Source organism: Neodiprion pinetum, chromosome 5, assembly GCF_021155775.2.
Source record: "Neodiprion pinetum isolate iyNeoPine1 chromosome 5, iyNeoPine1.2, whole genome shotgun sequence".
NCBI classification, from domain to species: domain Eukaryota; kingdom Metazoa; phylum Arthropoda; class Insecta; order Hymenoptera; family Diprionidae; genus Neodiprion; species Neodiprion pinetum.
In genome coordinates, this window is record NC_060236.1 from 11,559,411 (window position 1) to 11,585,650 (window position 26,240).

The following is a 26,240-nucleotide window of genomic DNA, read 5'->3' on the forward strand; positions in this document are numbered from 1 at the left end:
AAGCTTAAGCAATGATGATACAATATAAGTATGTATTGGGAGCTTGAATGCTCTATTGCTCGATACAAAACAAGAATATACTGAGCCATCACAGGATGTTTCATGACAGAGTTCCAAGAAGCCGCTTCGTGTAAAGTATAACAATTCCCACAACCATGACATGTCTTCGAAGACCTTCTTTCCCGATTTTCATACAGATACCGAAACGTCTGCAAGTCCCTACTATGCATATTTAGACGACTTGATACTTGAGTTTTAAAAGGTATTCACTACATTCTAGTTCTCTTGTTCAACTTGAATGGTGAAATATGGTTAGATTCTTGAATTCTTGCAAGGAAGTATTTTTCTCGTCACGTTAAGGTAGATGTATCACTTTTGTCCACCATAGTATTGTATGTGGTGAACGATTGATCCATTTGTAGCTGTATTCATTTCGTAGATGCGAATAAAAGCCTGGTCAAAAATGTACAAAACTGTTTGGCCGGCTTTTACAACTGTAAACTTTGATTTTCAAACAATATATGGGTAAAAAGTTCCGTTTAATACTGTACGATATGTTTCAGTGAATTATTTTTCAAAAATGATTAAAAGACTTTACGTAATGATAGGACAAATATGGCGTAGTGACCACAAACGGCGTCACTACCCTGCATGTTTGTTACCAGTTGCACCCAATTCTTTGATGTTATGACCAGGTATCCGGATAAGAAAAAGTTCCAAGAGCGAACCAAGCCATTAAGTAGTTTAGCATAGTACCTGAAACTTAGGGCACAGGCTACATTTGAGCTGAAATCGATGGAAGTTAGGTGGAAAAAGAGTCCTGTGACGTGTGGAAGGAATGACGCACGTGTTTGATCCGAGGTAAGGGTACTTTTGTCGCAGAGTTCAAGGTCTGGAGTTCATATTACTGGTTCGTGGACGACGACGCCGACGGTCTTTCGCGATAGTCAATAAATTGGGAATCGCCAATTTGAAAACGCAAATGGCAATCGTATGGTAATGCCCCCAGTTTCCTTGATTGTCGACATTCTTGTTGAGCACATGGGTTCAGCGTCCGAACCTCTCGGCGATACGTGATAGTTTTTTTATCAACACCGTGATTGTAACAGTATAGGAACGAGGCGGCTACAGTTATTCTCTGATGCGAAGAGCCTGGGACATGAAATTTAGTGTATTGTATACGTGTCGCAACTTCTGCATAATGAACTTCTTTATGCCTGTGTGAAGCGCCGCAGGACAGTGCAGAAATAATCAGACGGTGGGAATTCGGTGCACGCGGATACTCGTAAGCGCATATTTATCGCCTTCTTCGTGCTACAAAGTATCAGTAATGGACTCATCGAATCGTCACGTAGCCGCGTGCGTTATAAGAACAACGCTGCACTGTCAACTTCTTGGTATAATAAACTGCTTTTCGAATCCTCCGTACTGCACACTTCTGCATCATTCGCGTGGACAACAAAAGATTTGTAACATTCCAACACACGTTCAAAAATAAAATCAAATCCTGCTACTGCATACCGAATATTTCCATGAATGAAAATACCTCTGTCTATTTCATGACTAAAATAGATGCAACGCGGAAAAAAATATAATGTAAATTTGACATCTGTTGTGGTGAATACAGGGACAGTACTTTTATCGCGTCAAATCTATAATACTTCAATTGTGGCAAATCTATTCCATCTAATTGGTACATCTTGCTACAATTGCTGTAGATTTAATTCCATAAAAGTGCTGTCCATGTATTCATCACGGGAGATGTTGAAATCTACAATATTTATTTCCCGTGTAATAACGATAGTGGTATAAACTGGCTATAATACTTTTAATATAATTCGATACGATACTTGGCATAAGTGCACCGACGATAGATGGGCGATCCCAACAAGTTTATTGAAAACTGTGTCCTCTGAATATTCCATTAATTTTGATATTTACGGTAATCAAATGTTGTGAGATGAATTAGCAAAACAACATGAAACGGAATTGAGTGGTTTTCTTTGCAGGTTCGTTCATTTCTTCCGAGTATGCAAAAGCAGATTGAAACAGAATTAGTTACCTGAAAAACATTCTGTTTCAAATTCAAAACTTCTTTCGTCACTTTAAGACAATGATTGCTCACTTGCAGAAAAATCACAAAACCATAAAAGCTAGAATGCCTTGACTTTCACAAATTCAGTCCAGTAAAAATTAACTCTTGTGCTATTTATCTCGCAATAAGAATTATAGGTTTTTCATAAATATTAATCCGTCATAAAAAATTGTCATAGGTAATTCGAGGAGAACGGTTATATCAAGAATATGACGATGATATTTTGCTTGCGGAGTAAAACGCCACGGATCTTTCCATGTTTCTCTCTATCTCTGTCTCTTTTCCTCTCTTTCCGTGTAACTTTTGTCATCCTATTTTTCGTTTATCACGCGTGTCTATTTTCGACTTTTTTCAACGACCTTTTTAATTCAGGAGTGGAGAAATCGAAGCGAGAAAAGAAAGGGAAGGGATCGGAGAAGCAAGTCGATGAACGTACCGTTCATCTTTACCGACAGTACACGGTCGGGGAAAAAACTTCTTAATCTCCCGAAACACAATAACATTCCTTTTCACCGAAGAAGGAGAGCATGTTGCAACTCGGCGCGAGAACCAACACTGCGACTCTATGCTTCTCGCATTTTATCTTTTATATTCATTCCGTCATTGCTTTTCGTGTGTGCGTCAGCATGCAGCGTTACATCCGCCCCGATACAGTAAGTAGGTAGGTATAAGTTACACACGTCTATATACCACAGCTGCTGCTCCTTGCCTCTCTTACAACTCGTTCAAAGAAGGAGAACCGAAACCCGACAAATTGGCATCACGGCGCGTTACTTTCGGCGTACCGTTAACGTATCCCTTTCTGATTTTTTATTTAAAACAGAGATAAATTTATACCGATAACGAACTGCTACAGATATTCGCTTCGTGGAACAGGACCGTGTTCGAAGAGGAAATGGATTCGGTAAAAATCAACAAGTTTTAGTCATTTTATAACGAGATAATCGCTGATTCGGTATTTATACAATCGATGATGTATGCGAGGTAAAGTCAGGTAAAAAATCCGTCAAATCGAGAATATGACGAAACAAAAGTTGACCAGGGCAACAGAAGCTGATCAAGTTGAATCAGATTCAAGAATCTCTCTGTGTTCCAAAAAAAACGTATCAACACTGAATTTCAATGATAATCGCCTCGTTATTAACAGTATTAGTGAAATCAAATGATTACACTATTTTTTCACCGAAAAATAGGTATAGTTTGTCTGATTCTACTGAAAAATAGCTCATTTTATTTGTAAATGAATTTCCTATAAATTATCTGAGATGGATTTTTTTCTTTATTTTGTCAACTGACGTGAAAGTCCAACAGGTACAATCGTAATTATTCAAAGATGTCAAACTTGTGATTCAACAAGTAATTCATTCTTGATAATCACAGATTGACTATGATGATCCGTGGAGACTTTATTTACCAATAAAATCAGCTATTGCTCTTTAAAATAAGAGAAGCCATATGAATTTTCTCGAAAAAAAAAGTAGAACAATTAGATTTCTATAAAGTAGTTGAAACAACGAAGTACTTGTAGCTGAGTTTTGTGTTGTAACATTTTTTTCTCCATCGTTGGGAATTTTATAGTCAAATGTAGCAGTAGAGTGTAGCAGTAGTCGAATGCAACAAAATTAGCTTCAGTGGCACTATTTGAAGCTCTGTCTAATCATGTTTTTGTTCTAATACTTTTCTAATCTGACTGTACACTTAACGTGTTCGATTCTGAACGGTTCAAGGGCACGCATGTTTTGATCAAACACGAAAGCTGATGAGAACTATCTGATAACATCGATAAACCGATCGATAAAATCGCGCGCCAACATCTCAAGCAGGTTGGATAGTATAAAGTGCCACTACGCATGTTACCGACGTATCGAACGGTTCCCATCGCATTTCGTGTTTGAGCTGAATGCGCATTCCCGAATCCGTCAGAAACTAACGCGTTAGATGTACACCCAACATCTTTAATATGTCCTAAATTCAACGACAACGACAACGACAACAGCCAAAACTACGACGACGACCCATACGCGAAAAAGATCTCTTTAGCGCTACAAAAATGGGAAATACTCGAGTTATAAACAAAAGCTAAGAAATTGATGTTTTACTCAAAATCTCTACAAAATGATTAAAAGTCTAGTAATAATCGTATTCGTGATTATTCAATGTTCCCCTTGGGGTTTTAAAGGCTTTTATCTCTAGAATTTTTCTTATATTTCCTTAACCTAGCTTTACTTTATCTCTTGGCTAAAAATCTGGTGGATACGTTTGAATTCACTGTCCGACGATTCATTTTACTTGGAAGACTACTCGTTGAAATTTTTTTCTTGCTACATCTGCATGAAAGTTCGATTTTCAAAGCCTGTAGAGTGTGCGTAAAGTGCACCATTTCCGAACGTTGCGATGAAAGGTCGTTAACGCGTGCACACAAATAAAGTGCTTGATTTTCCGCATTAAGACTTTCCGTAGTAGGTACGCGCATTCAAATGGCTCAATTTTGGATACTGTGTCATTGAGCGTAAATTTCCTAACAACAATTTTAAATACTATCAGTTGCACCTTTACTGCGTCTCAAATGAAATGTTAGAAAATTTTCAGCGTGAACCGCAAAGGCGAATGGTGATTCAGATATTGTCTATTCGCATGTGTGATAGACGCTATTTTTTCCAACATCTGTGAAAGAAAGTTTGATTTGAGAAGCAACGAAAGCGCCACTCACGGCGCATAGAATTGGGGTTAGGTAACTAATGCTCAATGACACAGTACATACAATTCAGTTGTTTGAAATTGTGCATGCATCAAAGAAAGCTCTAGGGTTTAACATATAGCATTTCAAACGAGTGCGCCAATGTTGGTTTACCGCATTGTTCGGAAATAGGGAATTTTAGGCACGCTTCACGGTCTTTAAACATCAAAATGTTCAAAGAGATGTTGCAGAAATTATACTTTGAATACAAGTCAAGGGAGAATATTTTCAGTTACGGCCAAGGAAAAATTTTGTTGTAACAGACGATGTTTTGACCAGGGCTGCCCTATAATTTTCAGGGTAGGAACGTTGATTCCATCAAACGACTGAATTGACACTGAATTTTTTCAATCTAAGTCAGAAGAGTCGATGTCGCAAACAAGGATTCAGACTTGCAAAGAGTAGTTTCATTTCGGGTGAAATCACCGGCAATTGATAAAAGTTGTACAGAAAGGTAAAAAGTCAGATGTTCCCCAAAATTGTCTCATTATTATGGGACTTGAAGTTAATCGTTGCTTTGACTTTGATCATTGGGCAAAAAGCTTGTATTGTGATAAACAATATATATTATGGCAGGGATTAACTTCCGTCACACAGATATTTCAATTGTAGTCAATAATTTTTGAAAATATTCAACATAAATACCATCTCTCTAATACTCGATATAGTACATGTATACATGCCACAGCAATATTGAAGAAGACGACCACTGGTCTTTCAGATGTATAATACTAACTAACGGCGGATCGTCCAGTCAGTCAATAGAGTAATATCACAAAAGGTGAACGGGAGAAGGTGAACATAAAATTGTAAAATCGTGTGAAACAGAAAACTAAGAAACGCAACCCAGGTCCTGAAATACTGTGCATGGCAATCCGAAGAGGGAATGAGCTGGGGAAACAGAAGGAACGATTCAAACAGATATGAGCTATCAAGATACGAAAAACTCGACGACGACAAATTATCCTATAAGATGAGAAATCAAGCTGTCCACTATCAGCCTCGTTACCAAACTTGTAGCCAGCCGGTGCGGGTGCTCCAAATTAATCAGACAAGATTTAAGCATTGATCGAATCATCGAAAACAGTAGACACATGACCCCACTTCAACGTAGCGGTAAAAATTAAATTAGCCAAGAGCGCGATTGTTCAATATTTAATGAGAAAAACAGTTAGAAACTAAAGATTATTTCAAGAACCGTAAGTGACGAAATGATGTCTTGATTATTCGACAGTGGGCAGGAGAGGAAAACATATCCAGTTCCCTTATTTCTCATTAAAAATTTTCAAGAATTCATCAAAACGTTTTTGACGTTCATTAAAAAAAAGTCGTAGTTCAAATTACTGATTTTTTCCCATCAAACTTGAAAAATTTACTTTCTTAAAAACGCAATAGCAATGAAATTGGTTTTACACGTATATTGTACTTCTCTATTATTTAAAACATAAGTTGAAAAGTCGAATATTTTCTCAGCTTTCTTTGGCTATATTATTCCATTTCAGTTGTGACAGCGACCTTCAATAAATCAGGAATGATTAAAAATTCTTTAAAAAACCGTAATATTCGAAGCATAACCATTTCAAAATTGGAGTGAAATTTATCGTTTTACCACATAATTTTGGGATTCAAAGAATGGAAGATTTTAGAAGCCTTCTGAGGAAAAAAAAAAAAAAAACAGGTAATTACATGTAGGTGAAAAAAAAAAAAACTAACAAAATCAGTAAAAACAAAAAATGAAACTATAGAAAAGTTAGTGGGCGACAAACATATTGCCAGGTAAAGAATATCGTACACCCAATAAACCACTAGACCAAGTTTTACACTCTTTTTTTCTGTAGCTCTTATGAGGTGAACAAATTGGTTGACGGGCAGGGGATACTGTAGGCATTGGATATGAATTTTTTTGTCGTTGTTTATACACGATATTTTTTCTCTTTTTTTCTCCGGGTACTGCAGTAATTAGAGGTGTACGACCTTGGAAGCGAAGACCAGTGTGCAAAAGAAGGACCAAAGGATTTCGATTCGCCTCTTAGGAGAAATTAGAGCTGCCTTTTATACCTAAATCAGAACGAGAGAGAGAGTCTGAATTTCATCTATTAGACACAAGTCACCACGTGTGAGAGAATAGAAAGAAAAGCGAAGGAAAAAAGTAAGAGATGTCAGCTTAGATCGAACCTCGGTTGACTACAGCGCGGACTTGATCCTGTGTATATGTGCATCGTAGTTTTCTGCGTATGTGTATACAAAGGTGGACATAATACAGGAGAGTATAGCGAACTATACAACGCGTTATACTCTAGACACATTCACCGTTACGCTACGTCGAGTGTTTCCACCGGAGGTCACGACGCGGCCAAAGACTCCTCATCCTCATCCTTCTCCTCCTCCTCCTTCGTCTCCTTCTTTTTCTGCTTCCTCTACTTCTCTGCCTCAGCCTCACGCGTATACGGGACATTCCGTGCCAACTTGGCTAACACTCAACACTGACCATCTCGGATGTGATCATCCATTTTCAATATTTTCGTTCTAATACTCTGCACTTTTATAGTTTTTCCGATTCAATCGGAACTCAATTTTTATGATTACAATTAGCAAAAATTCAGTTCGGAACATTTTTGGAGGAATATTGTAAACTGAATGCTTGTAACAGGAATTTTTAGCCGTTTTTAAAAGTTGAGCGAATTTTCCTTTCGTTATTTCAGTATTAATTCATACAGCGGTATTTCAATCAGGGACGAATCGTCAATAAATAATATTTTCAAACAGTTCATCAAAGTAATTTAGCTGGGTTTTTTATCAAGTATTTTGAAAATACTTTGCATTTACAATTCGCCCATAGTTTGAAATCATGGGTCCTATTGGTACTATGCATCATGAATAAATATATTCGTAGTCAGTTTGTTAAACTAGAGAACATTATCAATGTCTGCAGCAATCCCATTTTATAGATTTAATAAACGCAGTATGTCTTAATCCTGTATCCCATGATTTTATAATGAACACAGTTTTTTGATGAATAGTATCTCGCCAAGGAATCGGATTAAAAAAATCTAGCCAGTTTATCAGCGTGCGAGACCTCACCACGGGAGAACTTGATTGTGAGTTGAAATTCCCAGCCTGTCGAGGAGGACCTGAGCAGCAGCTCGCAAAAATTGCAAGACTGGTCTCGTCGTTCAGGTTTCTGGAGATATACCCTATCGGTTATGGGCGGCTATTGGCAATAACTATGATTATTGTCATTATTATTTCAAAGTCCTCGGTCGATTCCTTTTGAAACTATGATAGCTAAATACATCGCTTATTGTCGAACATCACAGAATACGTGAATACTAACTTTATCAATCGATATTTCTCAAGGTCCGTTTAACAAATGACAAAAGAATGAATGAAATGCCCGACGATATTTGAAGATTGTGGTTCCGTTAAAAATTAAAACCAGCCAAAGAAGAACAATGAGATTACGGTTCTTGCCAATATGCAGAGTTTTGAGATACTTTTCTCGACATTTTCAAAATAGCGGTATGTTTGAAGTGATAATAAAATTTTTTTGAAAAATTGATTGTGGCTGAGTTTCAGTCAGAACGGTCCTACGAAACAACATAGATGAAATTCTGCGACGGTGGCTTGGAATGCCCCATACACACAGCTAGTTGAAAGAACCGAAATGATTCTGCGCAGACAGATGGAACGTGCAAAAGTTCAACGTCAAATTCCTGGTAATGAAAATTCTGGCCGCAAGAATTAATCATCAGTAGAAGGTAAAAAAGGGTAAATTAACAAAAATCGAAGCAGTACAAAACAAACAGAAAAAAGATAACAAATAAAGAAACGTGCATGGGTAATCGACGACTCGGATGGTTTTTCTTGTCGTTTCGTCGATGCTGCAGGATGATAGTCCGTGTTACATTAGCCTCGGCGCGTACACCTTCATACCGTGTAATATAACTACTGGCCAGTATCTCTCTATAACTAATTGCCACGTGGTGCAGTAATTCGGTAAAAAATTTATAAGTCCCTCTGTGGACGACGGTATGTATCATGGGTTGCATATAATATGTATAAAGCGACAGAGTTCCCGGTCAGTCGACATCATTACGCGTATATATATAATGCTATGTGCTAGAAGGTGGGACAAGATGATGTATGTCACGTAGTTTTATTGTTAGCAGACGTAAATCGAGTCTATATATTGAGATTCTTGAACTCTCGTATCTCCATACAAGTTGGATTCCTACCGTGAGGAAACGATACATGTATTGTATATCAGGTAAGTACCCACAACGTGGTAGCCGGAAAAAACAAATTGCACGGGAAGAACGGAGCGTAGTCAAGCACAGGATATGCGAAATTTATTTTCATGTCGACTGAGAGGACGTGTTTCAGATTTTTGAAAAAAATAATATATTGTATTACAAGTGTCGAAAGTGGGCAATTTCCGACGAGTGTGAAGTTTGCAGCATGAGACGGCAAAGTCACGTCGAATATCGCCTAACCACACGTGCGACACACGCTATTCCTTCCCACCTGCCTGACGCTGTGTTCACACGAGTACTCGTGTGATTACAGCACTCGCTGTGGCAGCTTACTTTGCGAACTTTTTATCTCTCAAAGATCACCAATTTTCCGCACTTGTAACACAATATACTTTTCTTCTTGATACCGAAAACGAGATCTACCCGTCAGTTTTAAGAAATATTAGAATTTCAAAATAATCACGAGTTTCGAAGATCGAACTTAGTTTATTTTCTTGTTTGCTTAGTATTTTCATATTTCGATTAAAGGACAAAACGTCTGAGAAATGATATTCTCGTCGTCTCTTTGGCACGTCCAAAAGGAAACCGGAAGGTTGCGTGTGCATTTTAAATTAGCAAAATATGAGCGAACTTACTCGTTCGAAAACGAGAAGAAAGATCGTGATTGGTGAAACAACCCGGAATCTTTCAACCCTGAGATTTAATCCCAGAAATCCGACAATGCTGCATATTCAATTTCCAACCCATTACATGACACCTTGCAGCATTTCACCTTGTTTTGTAGTTAGAAACTTATTCTATGCAACACACCAGTATGGTTGGTTTACGCTTCTTTTTTTGCCTGCATTCCGTACGTGAAGTAATCGTTTATGCGACAGTAAAATTAAAAAGAGCATCGTACTACATAACAGTGCACTTTTACGTCCTAGTAATTAAAATTTTTCTTTTCCGTACTTTACTGTAAAAAAAAAAAAAAAAAACTTGTAAACAACACTTTTGTTATATGAAGTATCCTGAGCACCATGGAGGCAATCTTTTTCGCCACACGTATTTAAAATATTCGGTACAATACTTACAACAACTCATATTGCCAACTTACGCTGGATGTAAAAAGACCGACTTTGTTTCCTTGACGCACAATTTACCATTATTAGAACTCACCTTCGGCCTCACTGTCGCTAGTAAATGCAGCTGTCTGATGGTCCAGCTTATCCAAGAGGTTTACCATCGTGGCCAATCTACTCCAAACATCTGCGGGTGGTCTGTAAAAATATGATCGACAAGTTAATCAGAGTTTAGATCCAAATCTCATCCCTAAAGATGATACAGGTATGTTGAATTATTATAGTTTTAAGGATGAAAGACCACGGAGGAAATAACACATAAATATTAACAACAGCGGGGTTTGCATTTGTGATGATACTGAGTAATCAGAGGGAGAGGAACGCGGAAAGCAGAAATGGAAAAACGAGAAATTTTCCAATTCCGATCTTTCATCTGCCATTAACAACTTTAAGGGGGTGAAACAACTTTCCAAAAAAAAAAAAAAAAAAAACATGTCAAGGAGAGATTTGGCAGTTTTACTCACAAGAACATAATATTTTTTAACCAATCCAACGCAATCTCGAAACCCGCTCGAATACAGAATGGCCAAAATGCCGAAAGGTTCGACGACGTCAAAAACACATATATTCTCTGGTACCTACGCTATACATATCCGATGGCCGATGTCTAGTGCCATCTACCATAAGTCTACGAAACGATGACAACCGTATTGCGGCCTTTCAGCTTTCTCGCCCTTCTGCATTTTGCGGATCGTAATTTCGCTCCATCTGACTTTGATTGGCGATAGCTAATTATTTGGTTTTGCGGCTGTTCGAAGTATTAGCCGGTCTCAATTTTTAATTTCGGAACCTTCATTTTTCTGCACTACCACATTCTATGCTTTGGTCATTCGGAATGCCGACTGTTCTGAAAATACTTTTTCGGATAAGAGAGCGTTTGGTTTAATGAACCTTTGTGAAAACAGTTATTCTACTGGGTGATTTATCGACAATCCCAATCTCGGTACGCTGATCATTCGTTGTTTTAAAATTCGTATCTGGAAAAATTTACTTTGTCGACCAGTCAATCTTTTGGTCTTTCGGAATTTTGACCCCGATATAATCAGTGCAGACTTCGATTTTTGGTGGACCGTCCGATATTGCAGGTCTGGGTCTACAATGCCCATGTGGAAGAGTATTTTAGTATTTCACCATATTCTGGCAGGACGAGTAAATGACTAACATCTCAACCTGCAATTGATACGTCACTATTTTCATTAAAAAACTAGATCTGTAATGAACAAATAGGCTACACATGTACTGGTTTTGTTCAATGTACCAGTTGAGGACAACATTGCATGTATCGAGCGTTTTCTTGTCTGAACTTTGGAAACTACTATCACTGACTATATTTTTCGACATTACCAGTGCCGGTTTTCGCGTGTAGGTATAAGTTTGCGAATAAATGACTGAAATTTCAGCCGTCAACACGCTGGTGACGTCGAAGCAATTGTTTTCGTGACACATTTGCTAACGAGTATAGGTAAGTTTGTAGAAGCTCGCAATTATAATCGACTTTGTTCATTGTTACTCCACCGAGGAAACTTGAATGGGTTCAAATTATATACATATAGCGCATCAATCTTTTTCTATAACCTTGGGTAACGTGCACACAACCTATGACCACAAACAGTCGAAAAGATCACACCGATAAAAGCAGTACAATTCAAAAAAAAAAAATTATTCAATTATTTACCGACAAAAGTTCTTTAAGCTCTTACTGCAGCTGAAAAAGAGATGTTAATCACAGGGCCTAATAAATTATTATTGGGGTTCCTTGTCCAAAATGAGCTCGGAGAGTTTATGGACGAATTCTATCAACACCTAGACGTATTGGGCCGTCGCTTATTCTGGGTACAAAGATCGAAGAGAAGTTATCTAAGTGGCTGATAGTATTGAGTCGGATGGGCTTCATGGCAGACGAAGATTATTTGTTATACACCGTGAAAAATGAAACAAGTAGTTGGGGCTGTAGGTGTAACGACATCCTTTGAAAACAAAGTAACCGGGCGGAAGTGGTTTGAAAGTTTTATGAAGCAATACCAATTTTGTCATAAAAAAGCACGGAGTATTTAAGTGGATCTGGTGTTAAGGTTACCACGTCTAGGAACGGAGCATAATTTTTTTTAAATCGGACCACTTTTAGCAGGTAATACAGCAATTTTAGGAGAACCAACGAAAATATTGAACATGGATGAAACAGTAATATTCCGCGTACCAAAAGGCAGTCTTGTTTTTGGTCAAAAAGGAAAACCTGTATACGATGTTCATCAGCCAGTGATAAATAAACGATTACTACACTATTTACAGCTAGAGTCGATGCTGAAATGGCACTACCTCTCAGTTCATTCAAGTACATGCGATTAGAAAAATCCTGTGTCAATGCAGCACTCACTGAGAAGGAAATGGAAAAACAGAATGGATGGATGATAAGATATGCTGCGTTTAATGAATATCTAATTAATATATTCCACCGTAATTTTCTGATAGTAAATATCCCTCTGCCAGTCGTTGTTTTTGTAGACGCGCGTGTGTCTCATCTACTATACGATTTAAATATATTGTAAGTGGTTAGGCCATTCGAGAACGGAACAAAATATGGTAATTTTGGGATTTCTTTCTCACCGAAATCATATAGTGGATCGAAATTTTGTCAACCTCATTTTATGATACTAACAATGACCTGTAGGAATCATTTTTTTTTTTTTTTGTAGCGATTGATAGCAAAATGGCGGCGTACAGTATTTCTTTGTTCACGTCATTTTTTTGAACGATACTTCAAAATTATCGTACGTACTTCCCTAGCTATTCTCATGCACAATTAAAAAAACTTGTTTTTTTTTAGTTCTAGGTCAAGAATAGCTGGAAACAGTGATCCGCCCGTTTACCCTTCTAAAAAAGGTGTTAATGAAAAAATATTGTACATCCACCACTTCGTTATCAATCACTAAAAAAAAAAGTATTTTTTACAGTTCATCAGTGATATAATAAAAGCCTGTTCACAGAATTATGATTTATTCCATCATTCCGGTGAAAAGAAAATCCCAATATTTTACTGTTTTGTTCCATTCTAGATTGACTTGATCCCGTAAAAATACGCTGTTCCATTTTAAAAAATACATGTATGTAATTGAAATTTCATGGCCAAGCAACTGTGACGAGTGCAATCGTTGCACTATTTATGCCAGGTTTGCTATTATCCATTTCTTCGATACGAGACTACTTCACGTGAGTAGATGCACTTGTCACTTTGAGTCGGGAGTTTATTTTCAGAACACGCTTTCGCAGTTTATTTCAAAATGAAGGCAGATTTTTTATTAAGTTAGAGATAGAACTAGAAATTACTTTTTTTTCTCTCAGGTCTGGAATGCGAATCGCACTACTGTCGAAAGTGTTAATTATATTCACTTATATTCGTAATAGGCATAGCTGAAGAATCGTCTTGACTGCCTTATAATCCAATTCCCGGCTGAACAACGTTTTTCATTATATCTATAAATTGCGAGTCTTATCACGGAGTTGTTGAAAATCATTAGAAGTCGTTACTGGCGCTCAAAATGACGGAACACTAGACATCTTCAAGCGACGCCAATTTGCTGATCTTTGAGAAGCCACGACCAACTTGTTCAAGATTGCAACTGAATTAACCAATGCTTGGCTGGCCATATAAATCACATGTAGGTACTGAAGGATCTGCAGACGGAGCTTAAAACTTATCAAGCACCGAATGATACAAGCAAAGTTGGCCACCATCGCACACGCATCTCGAAAGATACAGAGCTGAGTCAGTTCCTGTGTCACTAGTAAACCTGACACCGTTTGTTTCGAACGTTGAACTCGCTGTTCACACATTCTGGCATTTTCACGGTGTAACGTGTCCGTCACGCCTCATCTCGTTCGCTGTCAAGTAGCTACCGATCTTGGTATACCTATCCACCGCAGTTCTCAATTTATCGGTTAAAACGATTCCTCGGGCGACATATTAGACTCGAGATTTCCCTTACCAACCTTTTGATGAAGAGAATGTGATTTTTCCTTCTTCAGTTTTGGCAACTTTCTGATTAAGTAATTCAAATCAATGTATCCTTCGTGGGTAATTTTTCAAACAGACACTTCGTATCACAGTGAATGAGTTGGTGAATAGGGTGAATAAGGTGAATACTTGGACATTTGTGGTAAAAGAAAAATCGTAACGAATGAAAATAATGATATGCTTATTCGTTTATTCATTCATTCACTGGCGCAATAAACCGATGCAAGATTGTTGTCAAAATGGGACTTTAATGGTATCGTCATCCTAGAAATTCTTAGGATTAATCTGAATGAAACTTTAATTTTTAGCACCTTCCGACAGGAACGTAATATTTTACTGTGTCCTCTGTGATCCACAAAATTTATCTTGTGTTTTGATAAGTTCGAAAAAAAAATCGATTTGGTAGACATTAAAGAGTTGAAACATGACACTGTCCGCTAAAGATTGAATATTTTTTCTATGCTGGATGTTTTCCGATGCTGAATACAAACCTGTTGTCAAAAACTATTTATCACATTACCGTTCCGAGAAGAATCGGTCTGAATGAAGCACAGCAAAAACATTGAATTCGGATGAAAAACCAATGAATGTATTATAAGGAGAATGCATGATGAGACACAAATCAACGTAAGTACTTGAGAAGACAAAAATTTTCTTCAAAACTTCGATTCATACCGAATCAACAGTAAAGTAACGTGATTTAATGATGATAGTAAATTTTATTCGGAGAAATATGGATGAGATTGTTATTTACTGACTAAGTACTCAGTCACAAACTAATTTTGACAATTTCTGACCACGAATCTTTACATCTAGCAGAAGTCGTGATAGTGTGCATACGTGCCTCATACATAAAAACGCTATGATAATAATCACTGAGTAATAATATCACGTTGGTTCATGAACAACCGTTGATAAGAAGGCACCGAAGATAATTTAATCACGCCTCAAAGTGTTGCAAGAAACGTACCGATGCTACCTGTAGAAAAAGTTTAGGCAGCTGCCAACAGGTGTTCGGGCTACTACCTATACACCGTCAACGCAACGCAACAAACAGAGGTTTTGATACCGAGAAGGTAAGAACAGCATGGGAACTTCGATTCCGTCACGCAGCATGTAACTGCCTCACAGTTGCAAGGTAAAATATATACAAATATGCAAACTGAGCACAGAGTAGAATAAATAATTGTACACCACAGCATCGCGCTGTAATTTTTCTTTTTTGCAGAAATAATAGAATGATCAGCAACAGTGGACATCATCTAGAGAGTTAATATCCTAAGATCTGCTATTTTGAACTGTCGTATAATGTACAAAGCTTGAGAAAAGAGGTGAAATAATCTTCTATAAAGTATTCGGGTAAGAGACGATGACTCATGTAATAATATACCTGTGCAATATAATCAGTATTCCAAGTGATCCAGACCTGTGATCGGCGACGGCTGCCCGAAGAATGCAAAAAGAAGTAACGCTCTGAGCTCTCTTCTTTTGCTGATCTCTAAAACGGTTTCTCCGTGCAACCCTAGACAGTGAATCAGTCGACGTGCTTCCCCGAAAAATGAGAAACTAAATAGAAATACGTTGACAAGAATGAGTCACACACCTGGTCAAAGCATAGAGGTGATCATCTTGATCGGTTGGGTTATTCCTATTCCGACTTCTAACGGCCGAACTGGATAACCTTCGCCAAATTTTGAACACGACTCTAAAATAAAGGGATTAAAAAAAAAATCAGAGGAATCAAGAGGGGGATGATTTCTCGTCAAATTCTAGTTGCTCAGGATGCAAACGTCGGAGTGTGGCGATCAAGCTTCTTTTCGAGAGTCAAACATTATTCTACACGCCACAATTGTTGTATTGAAACAATATGAGTGAAAATGTAGTGCACAAGGCAATGGTAGCGTAGAGCCGATGATGAACTGTAAGTATAGTTTGCAATTGAACCCTTACTTAATAACGTCCGCAGAAGATGTATCAAAAAACAAGAAAAACGACTAAATAAGTGCTCATTTGAAGAGATTTTACGACTGAAAAAATAATGATACACTCAGCCTGCAGTTTAGCCTCTATACGCGCACTAAACCTAGAAGGAAAAGTACAAAGTACGAAGGCCCAAAGAATAAACGATTTTTATTTTTTGTGTCAAAAAGTAAATACTTATAAATACAACAGTGAGGTAGTTAAGAAAGTGAAAAGGGACAAGAACGCAAGGACAAAGAAATGTGAGTGTTCGGAACAACTATCGTCTGTACGCGGTTGAAGTTTGAACCTTGCAGAAGGTCGAACGGTCATAAAATATTCTATCACTCGCGGCAATGACACCTGGCAATTGTTTACCATAACTTACGGCAGAGATGGGAAAAATGAAAAAGTTAGCGAAACACGTCTCGTTTAAGCAAGGCAATACCATTTTGAACGGGTCTCAGTCATAAATTAAATGAAATACTTGCCACCTCTGACATGTTTCTTCCATTTTGCGATCGTAAAACCGTTTTCCGTCGATAATATGTAGTCGTAGCTTCACGATCTGCTCACATCAACGCCACACGCAAACCGATAAAGTAACAAACCTGGTCTATCCTGGAATATCCGTCAACATAGAAAAATGTGGCAGATTTGACTTGATTTTAGTCATCTTCTGACACCATTTCTCCCACAACTTTCATCCAGTTTTCTTCTGTGTAAATGGGAATGAGGTTAACCAGAAGTAAACTGTTTGTGAGTAGCATAAATAATGTTTTTCCAACACATGCATGAAACGGGGCCTGTTTCGTGCACGTAAGGTGGATGCAAAATTGCGCATGTCGATCGTAGACTTTATTCCCTAGGACAACATCCATTTCATTACCTCCCTATGGCGGAAATATACTCTTCCTCAAAGTTTTTCAAAACTTTTAACTTGTGCGTAAAAAGATTTATACATGCATTTTTCTAAAAAAGTACGGCGTGCAACATGAGAGGAGGCAATTTCTGGCTCTTCAGCTCTGGTAAGATCATGGTGCAATTGTTTTCATCTCAGGCGCCTTCGGTACTCTTAAATCTAGCTTGTACACCTTCATTTGGCCCTCGCTAGAAATAGCCCATTTACCCCCCTTTGTTGTAGAATGTACTATTTATTCCCGACGTAACAGGAATAGTCACTTCATTGACCTGAAAAGCGGGACAAAAGTAACATTTATTTCTCTTACATACTTTTTTCTCCTGAATTTGCGGCAGAAAGTCCTTATTTCCCGTGTTACGTCCGGCAGAGTGCCAGACTACCACTTTTGTCCCTCAACTGTAATCTCATACTTCTCATCTCATCCGTCTATTTTTCACCTCTCCTCCAGCTTGCAGAAACTGATGGGTAGAACGCTTCAATAGATCCATTTAAAATGAAAAATGGAAAATGCTTCCAAAAACATAATTTAAGTGGGTATAAATAAGTGGTTACTTTGAGAACATTTAAAATATTAAATGCAAAACGCCATTTGAATTTCAAATGCCTATTCTAAATGAAACCATTTCAAATATTACTCAACAGTACTTGCAGATAGCTGAAGAGTTCCTACTCAGCTATGTACAACCCCCTACTTCTCTCATACCTCCTCTGACTATCTCCTGTTTTCATTCATTGACTAACTCCTTACCTACCTTCCAAACTGCATACTTCGTTAGTACTGTTTCATCAAGATCCTCACAATAAACCTAGAATTATATTCTAAACATACCTCAAGTTATTCAACCCTCATCCTAACCTCCGGTTGTCCTAAAACGTAAAGGTGAAACCGAACCAGTTTATTCCTTACCGCTCATGAATAAACGACCTTCACGGACGTAACACCCGCTTATTTGCGGGAAATAAGTAGCATTTTTTTCCCGCTAATAGGGCGACCACTTTTCAAGTCAATGAAGTGGCTACAGTCAAGTCAGGAATAAGATCATCTATGCAACAAGGGAATAATGGTGCCGAGCGTTATTTTCTGTTATTTTGTGCACTTGTGGACAATAATTCTGAGACGGCTAATTTTTTGGCCAGTCAGTTACATTGGGAATACAGAATCAGCCCGCAGCGTCATTGTCGGCCAGTCGCGAAACAAGCTTGATCTTAGTATACGTAACATAACCCAATGGTTCAAATTTTACGTCAAAATTCACTAATTTTCATCGTAAAAGAGAAAAGCTAAAGACAGTGGATATCTCGCTTTTAAACCTTGTTTGGAGGGAAAAAAGTGGAGAAACTCGGGCCGAAACGTCAACAAATTGACTTTTTTTTATTGACCCGCATATCCAAGAAAATACTTATTTCATCATTATCGAGGTCAAGAGAATCACATTCGAAAAAAGTGAGAGTAGGAAACATGTACATTTTTATTTATCAAGCATATTTCAAAACGTGGCACAGTTGGTTTACTGTTACGTTTTATGTCACGAAATTGGCTTTTATTTTCTCGGTTCGTTGGTATGTTTTTCGAAAGTGCACATACGCCAAAAAAACTTCCATTATGGAAAATCGAGAATTTCAGTAGTGCGTGTGCGTCAACATCACTTTACCATACTGTTCGGAAATAGGGAACTTTATGCACGCTTCACTAGTTTCATCAATCGAACTGTCTAAGCAAGTGCTGGCAAAATATAATTATTTTGCGATAGAGGTTTCGTACACGAATACTGTTAGCTAAAATTAGGAAACCACTTAATGGCATTAGTAAATTCCGGATATGCGTCTAAAAGTTAGCCATTCTAGAATAGGAAGCTAACGTGATTAAAGTTTTGAATATATCCATTGCAAGTTACAACAATCATTAGCACCACAGCGTGAGCATCGATAAGTGCTTCTGTGGACTAGGACTCATTGAAATTTTATACCCTTCCAGATGCTGCTTCGGATTTTGATACGAAAGAGTCAGTGATTGCATAAAAAATGCAATTTCGACCACGCTATTCAGCCCCTCTTGCTCATCATCGCAACGCACATAAGATTGCGATCTTCAAAATTATTTTATCACTGTCAGACAGTTTGCTATTTTCTGTGCTTGAAAATCGAATATCAAAAAACTTGTCATTACTTCTGTAACCGCCGATTAAATTCGTGTCTCAACAGAAATTACATACTAGTTGTGAGAAGATTCCTAGAAGGGAATCTGCGAGTGATTTTCAGTATGATGGTAAACAGGGGACCGTGCACATCGTCTGTTACAAGCCCGTCCAACTTAAGCACTTAAAAGCTGATGTGAACTTTGATAACAGAACTTGTCACTGTCAAAAATTGAGCTTCGTAAGATGTGTTATAAAATTACACAATTTCGGGAAAGTTCCGAAAACTATAATAGCAATGCACAGCACTGAATTTGATAAAGTTAAACATGATTATCTTACGGTAAGTTGGATTGCAAGCAACTCCATTAAAATGGTAAAATAGTCGGTGAAGTCGATTTCTTTGTGAATCCTGAATTATTTTCGCAGGTTAATAACAGCCTCACGACCTGTAACAGATCGACAACGATTCCAAGACTCACCACTCGAATTCGAAAAGTTATGGAGATGCCGCATTTAATCGCTGACCGATGTCAAAATGCATCTAGTTTTGACAAAATTGTCGAACGCTTGATTCTTGTCCAAGTACTTGTGATTTGATTGCAAGTCTGTCATAGTCAAGTTAGGTTAGCACGTATTAATTGTTTCAATGGATTTGATTGTGATCAGGCAGAGGAGACCGTATTGTTCTAAGTTGGCACAGGCTCTGATCGATGGCCAACAACGTCTCTTTCAATGCTACACCTTTATAACGGATTCGAGTCAATTCAACAGACGCAAATGAGGTACGAAATTCACTTCACCTCCCTATCCTTCATCTGAGCAGGAGGTCGAATAATATTGGGTAAGGATATTTACCAAATCCTTCGTTGCTTCAGCAAAAAATTATTTGCAGATAACAACATATTTTATCCACCACTCACAAAGAAATATTGGCTGCGCTCAAACGATTTCTCAATGTTTTTAAATAAGAATGAAAATAATCTTATCTTTTACAGACACAACTGCATGTGATCCTTTTTTTATTTATTACGCAGATGAATTTATACGTGAATAATCTTATCTTCTGCAACATAGAAATACTCATTATCTTGTACAACACTGCACGCCGCATTCACTTCTAATCATAATGAAACATGCAACAAGACTGTATTAATTTCTGTTCAACACCTCAGGTCAACTGGCTCCCATCATCAGCTTCGAGAAAGATGATGGATGTTCTGCGCTCTGGCCTGCTTTACTGAGATGCTTTTACTGGACGCTGATCAGCGTTTCCTGTTCAAGAAAGTTTTCTTTTTTGAAAGTTTTCCGGTTTGCCCATGTAGAAGGAGTTGGTCTATTTGGTCGCACCACCACGGAATAATCTTCGATACGTCGATAACTGAGTTCTTACGCATCAGCTACTTTCACCATGGAAAATAAAAATTCATCTGCAGCACTTGTCAAACTTTTAGCCACCAATCAATCCGTATATGATTTTCAAGTACCAAAAAGAACTTTGGTTGAAATTTTCAGCCCTGTTTCAATCAACACTACCATAGTTTCTTTCATGTAAGAGTACAGTTATATTACACTCATTGTCAGCCAACCTAAGTCGACATCCCGCTCTGTTGAAAGATAGGGAGGTGGAATTAATTTCTCACCTTATTTACGTCAAATGAATTGACTCAAGTCCGGTATGAATGTCTATCCATTCATGCAAAATATTGTTTTTAGTGTAGTAGTTTGACAGCAATATCTGTGAGCTTGGGGCACCTGCTAACGTAGGTACCGAGATGTCGGTAACCATCGATTAGAACCTATCTCGACTTTGAATAACCTCATCTTCTTTGCCTAACCACAATCAAATCCATTGAACTTTCATTTTCCGTGTGAATTAAGTTGTTCTATATACCAAGCAACAAGTTGTGGGGGCACTTGGGGGGGGGGGGTAACAAGAGCTTTCTTAATATTACAGAAAAAAAATATTGGATAACGACGAGTTATTCCATATACTTAATTCACCTGTATAACTAAGCAGTCCTTCATTTATTGTTGGTTCGAAATAGTATTTGCAGTAGACTAAACGACTGCCAAGCATTATTAAAAAGTAATCGTAGTGATGTATAGATTAAGTAAAATAAATATTTAGACACGACCATTTGTAAACCGTGTGTCTTGTACCGTTGGGCTTTTTGGCCAAACTTGTTTTCTAAACTCAAACGTTGATTTCAAATTTAACAAAATGAATATAACATTCATTTGTAAGCTATATAAAAAATTGATTTCACAGTCAGTCCTCTGTTTCTTGATATTCGTCCGCATGGACAAATACAGCCAGTCGTTGTCCCATTCGTGTACGCAATATTGGTACGACACGGCTCTATTTTTGATTCCGATAAATTCAAATAAACTTGGTTTAAAACAAACAACGTGCACAATTAATTCAGTCGAGTAAACGCGGTCACATGTCGCTGGGATTATTTTACTTTCAGTGTTTAGGACAACGTAACTTCGGATGTCATTTGATTAGTCTTGTAGCAAAAACGGTTGGAAATGGAACAAGTTTTGCACTGTACCGGTATAAGGCGCGTGCCCCGATGAAAATTTACAGAATGAAAAAATCCTCGACGGTGCAGATAAATGGTTGTATTTTCACAGAGGCAAGAACTGCAAGACGCGTACTCGGATTCCAGACGAACGGCCAGCACGGCGGTCGACCATGACCCGCGCAACGTGCATCTAGCCCCTGCCCGCTTGCCTCGACGCATACTTTATCTCGACTATTTATTAGGGCCGGAAAGCTAGTAGCAGAAGCAGCAGCGTTAGCTAGCTGTTCGCTTTAGTTTCTGCCCAACTTCCGCGACGGTATTTCTGCTGTTGCTCGAGATTCAAATCTGAAGATCTCATGGATAGAAAAAAAAAAAACTAAACGGTAATTTTCCGTCTACATGAGGCAACGCAACACGCTGAGATACTGTCCGAGTGCCAAAGCGGGCAGTTCCTGAAAATACTTCTGCACGCATGCGCGCGCGCGAGCATCAAGCGATCGGGGACGTTTACCCGAATTTTTGACCGCTTAGTGGCTCTGTAGTCGATGTTTTGTTTGCATACAAATGAAGATCACGCTTCATTCAACCATTTTTCATTATTCCATATGAACAAATAAATGCGATGGAAATAATAAACATATTTATGCTTACAATGAATTTTGAGGTTATGGCAGCAGCGAACAGTGAATATGTACTTATGGCAAGAAAAAATGTATCTTCATATCCGGGCATCCATTCTGCGGATTTGCATTTTTGAAAGACTTAGCACTTGTATTTTGTTACGATACTTTTGTAAACGAAAATACATTCGATATTTTATTTTACAGAATCGTGACATTACGGAAATAATATCAGCGCCGCTCACGGTGGATAAACATCCCAATTCTCGCGTAGATTCGGGTCTTTTCCGCACTTGCCAAATGGGTCACTCTTTTCCTCAACTTTTTGGACGTTTCATCGTCGCTTTTCACATTGCAATGGTAATGAGGGTTGTTACAGACCTCTGTTTTCGATATTATAACGCTTGTTTAGGTATTCCAAACTAAGAATTATCGTCCCACGAGATTTGTAAAGCGTTGATTGTGCAAGATGTATGGTAAAAAACTGTCTTCGAAGTGGTATTCATAAATAATTCTGTAAAATCCTTAAATTTCGAAGATATATTTATTGTAGGATTTAAAATATTTGTATCTATAAATGAAAAAAAAAAATAAATAAAAACAAAAAAAAAACAATAATACTGCGTCACAAGTTTTTGATTTCCCAAGAAATTTCCGGCCTTTTATGTGAGCTCAAGAATTTGCCAACTTTTTCTAGTTTATTAGGTCTGTAATAAACTTGAATTGTAGTAACTACGACTATCCCTTTCTGTAAAATTCTTGTTTTTAAACACAGGCATTTTGAATAAGCTGCACCTTCTTTTTTCAGTGAGTTCAGCTTGAAAACCGTTGCTCATGACACAAGAAAAGTTCGAACATTAAGTACTGAATGTTCTCTGTGAAATCGGTACGAAAATTACTGGTGTTCCATTAGAAAAAAAGTTCAGATCTAGTACTGGACACAAGAAAAGGCTAGACGAGACTTTTGCAGAGTTTCGTGTTGGCTTCAAAAAATCTCAAATTTTACATATTATCTCGGGCTGTGAAGTTTTGTCTTGGTCTCGGAAAAATTAAGACAAGACCAAGATGATACTAATTGTAAGTCCGGTCTTTTTGTTGTGTCTATCACTAGTCAGATTAAATATTTTGCTGCGTTTAAGTAGAGTAACGCCATCGGGAGGCCAAAAACGCTAGTATTTAATGACGTCATCTGTAAGACCAGCCGAAAAACTGAAGTGAAAAGAACACAACCATCTATGAGAATTTGAAAATAAAATTGCAAAAAATAGAAATGTTGAAAACCATTGACGTTTAACAAAGTCATTTGTTCATTTTTTGCTTCTTTAGTACCGCAATTGTTTTACATTCCTAAAATTTACCATCGCATCCATAAGTGTTGTCAATTTTTCGGGGAACCATTAAAGACGTATAAAAATGCATAAACTGGTGATGCTAGCAGTTCTAAAGATGGAAAAAACATAATTCAGAAATTTTCCGAATCATTTGATTCAGTTTCTTCGAAAGTGTTATAACTGCTACCATACAAGATATGTTTTACGTATTTGTGCTAAAAAAGTACTTTTATATTGTTACGCTATACCTACTTCTATGAATTTATCTTGATTCCATTTATCTATACGGAAAGCATTTCAGACCCCACACGAGTTTTTCTACATGTTTCGTACACCCTAAAAATGAAAATCATTGAATAATCTCAAAGGTGGTCGAGTTATACGATAACATTCTTTATACCTACATGTCCCACATCTATCATTTTAGCCCAAACAGCTTAATCAATCGTTATTGAAATTTCCGTTACAACGCGTTCAAAAGTTTATAAAAATTTTTCTGCATTAAAAAGTTTCACGAATCATCGGGTTATCCATATGGATGAAAAAAGGTGAACTCCAAGAGGAGTGATCTTGTTGATAACAATCAGGGATGGTGTTTTAGATAGCGAAATTATGAGGAAAAAGAAATCTGTAAAGGATTAGAGAAAAGAAGCCGGCTTCACAAAGAAAGTCCAAAAATACATTCCGATACTCATTATAAACCTGGGGCCGTGAAAGGCCGTGACGTTTCGTACAGTGAGCTATAGCTCGAAGTGTTCGACCTTGCGAGCAATTTGCCCGACGGTGTGTATAATTAGGGAATGTAGTTTTTTTTCTCTCGTTTCATTCTCTTTCCTTGTCCGTATACCGCGCCATAAGCCCATTTGTGCTAATTATACCTACAGCTCGCGGTGTTTTTTTCATGGGTAGGTTACCTAGGCCTGGGCAAATACCCGGGAGGTAACTTATTTATCATATATTCATACCATTGAATACCGGGGTTCTCGCTTGACAATCGCAAAGTCCACCGAATTATATGCGAATAAAGATATTCGGTAGGTAGCGGACGCTTGATGCTTGGGTTACACATCAACCAGAAGGACGACGTTAATCCAATGATCTTGAGAGCTTGCTATACGTGCAGTTGCATCACGCTTAAACGGATGCTGCACATATCACCTTCCTGGCGTTTGCTCCACATCGCAATTATAACAAGCATCAGAGAATTTCAATGATCATACATTGATTACAAAGGATGAAGACGAAACAACGACGATTTGAAATTACGTTCAGTGTCACTCTAACAACAGGGGTATAAAATATTCATCCTAAAAAAAAAAAACATGTTTGCATTTTCGAAACGTTTTTTAAATGCTACGATATTTTGTTTTAAAGATCGTATACATTGAAGTTTTTTGTTTCAAAGCAATATTTTTTAGCTTCTACCTTATAAATTGTACATATGAAGAAAAATCTTCGCATAAGAGTATCTCTTGAATAGAATTCTAACAAAAAGGTTACTTCGAAAACTTGTAATGTTCTTTTATACAAAAACATGAGAGGACTTCATTTTTATAAAATTTTTTACTACTCAGCCGCATTTATTTAGACGGACTTGACCGTGGAAGAATCTTACAGAGTTGAAACCTCTACAAAAGCGTCCAATGCGTAAAATCCATAGCTTGGACGGTTGAAAAGTTAAAACTCAGGATTGAACGCCTTTAGCGTGTGGACTGTTAATTAGACTACAAAATTTCCAAAATAATTTTATGGAAAAGTTGATTTTCTTCAAAAAGCTTCTAGGATCAAGTCCGTATCGTTACGTCACTATATATAAATAATGGAAAGAAGTTTATAAAACATAAATAGTTCGGGATACAAAAGGCCAGTCAAACAAGGAAACTTAAAAACGTGTATGTTGAAGTACACTAGGATGAACACACATTCTGTTTAAACATCAGTGTAACTCAAATTTGTTGAATAAATGCCTTCTTAACTCTTTGAGGCATACATTTTTCTAGTGGACGAATTCTCGTGAAAATTAATATTCAGGACTTTATGAGGTGGTAGCTGAATTCAAATCTGTCATCAGACAATTAAAATTCAAAATGGCGGATCCCAATTTGGCGGACGAAAGTTCGACAAAAGCCTTAGAAGTAGCTAATAATAGATACACTAGTCGAATCTTACTACTTACCACAGAGAAGCGAAAATTTTCACCGCAAATTCACAATATCAATTCTTGCAAACTTGCTAAATTTATCCTTAGATGAATTTGCACTCACCAGGAGAGTATCAGACTTTCAGATCATGGATTCTGCGGAAATTCTTCATTCATCGATTCCAACAAGGAAGGTATCCCAGATCGATCTCTCCGGTTTTATTTCTTTTGTAATATGTTAAAACTAGAGAAGAGTAGTTTCGCCCCCTTAATGATAGTGTTTAATGATAGTTAGAAAAAAAAGTGTGGCTTAGTGTTAAGTCTGTTATAACATATTACAAACGAAATCTAATTGGAGATCGACCTGGAATACCTTTCTTG

The 26,240-nt window shown here is 37.5% G+C and overlaps 1 protein-coding gene across 4 annotated transcripts in view; it reads right to left on the bottom strand.

Annotated features, from left to right (window-relative positions):
* LOC124218896 (telomerase-binding protein EST1A) overlaps positions 1-26,240 on the bottom strand; it is a 250,214-nt gene that overhangs the window by 70,539 nt on the left and 153,435 nt on the right. For all 4 annotated transcript variants that reach the window (XR_011177146.1, XM_069136132.1, XM_069136131.1 and 1 more), the window contains exon 20: positions 10,247-10,347. Coding sequence is in view for 3 of the 4 variants with exons in the window: in XM_069136132.1 (XP_068992233.1) it covers positions 10,247-10,347 (101 nt within the window). In the remaining variant the exon portion in view is untranslated. The remainder of the gene's footprint in view (positions 1-10,246; positions 10,348-26,240) is intronic.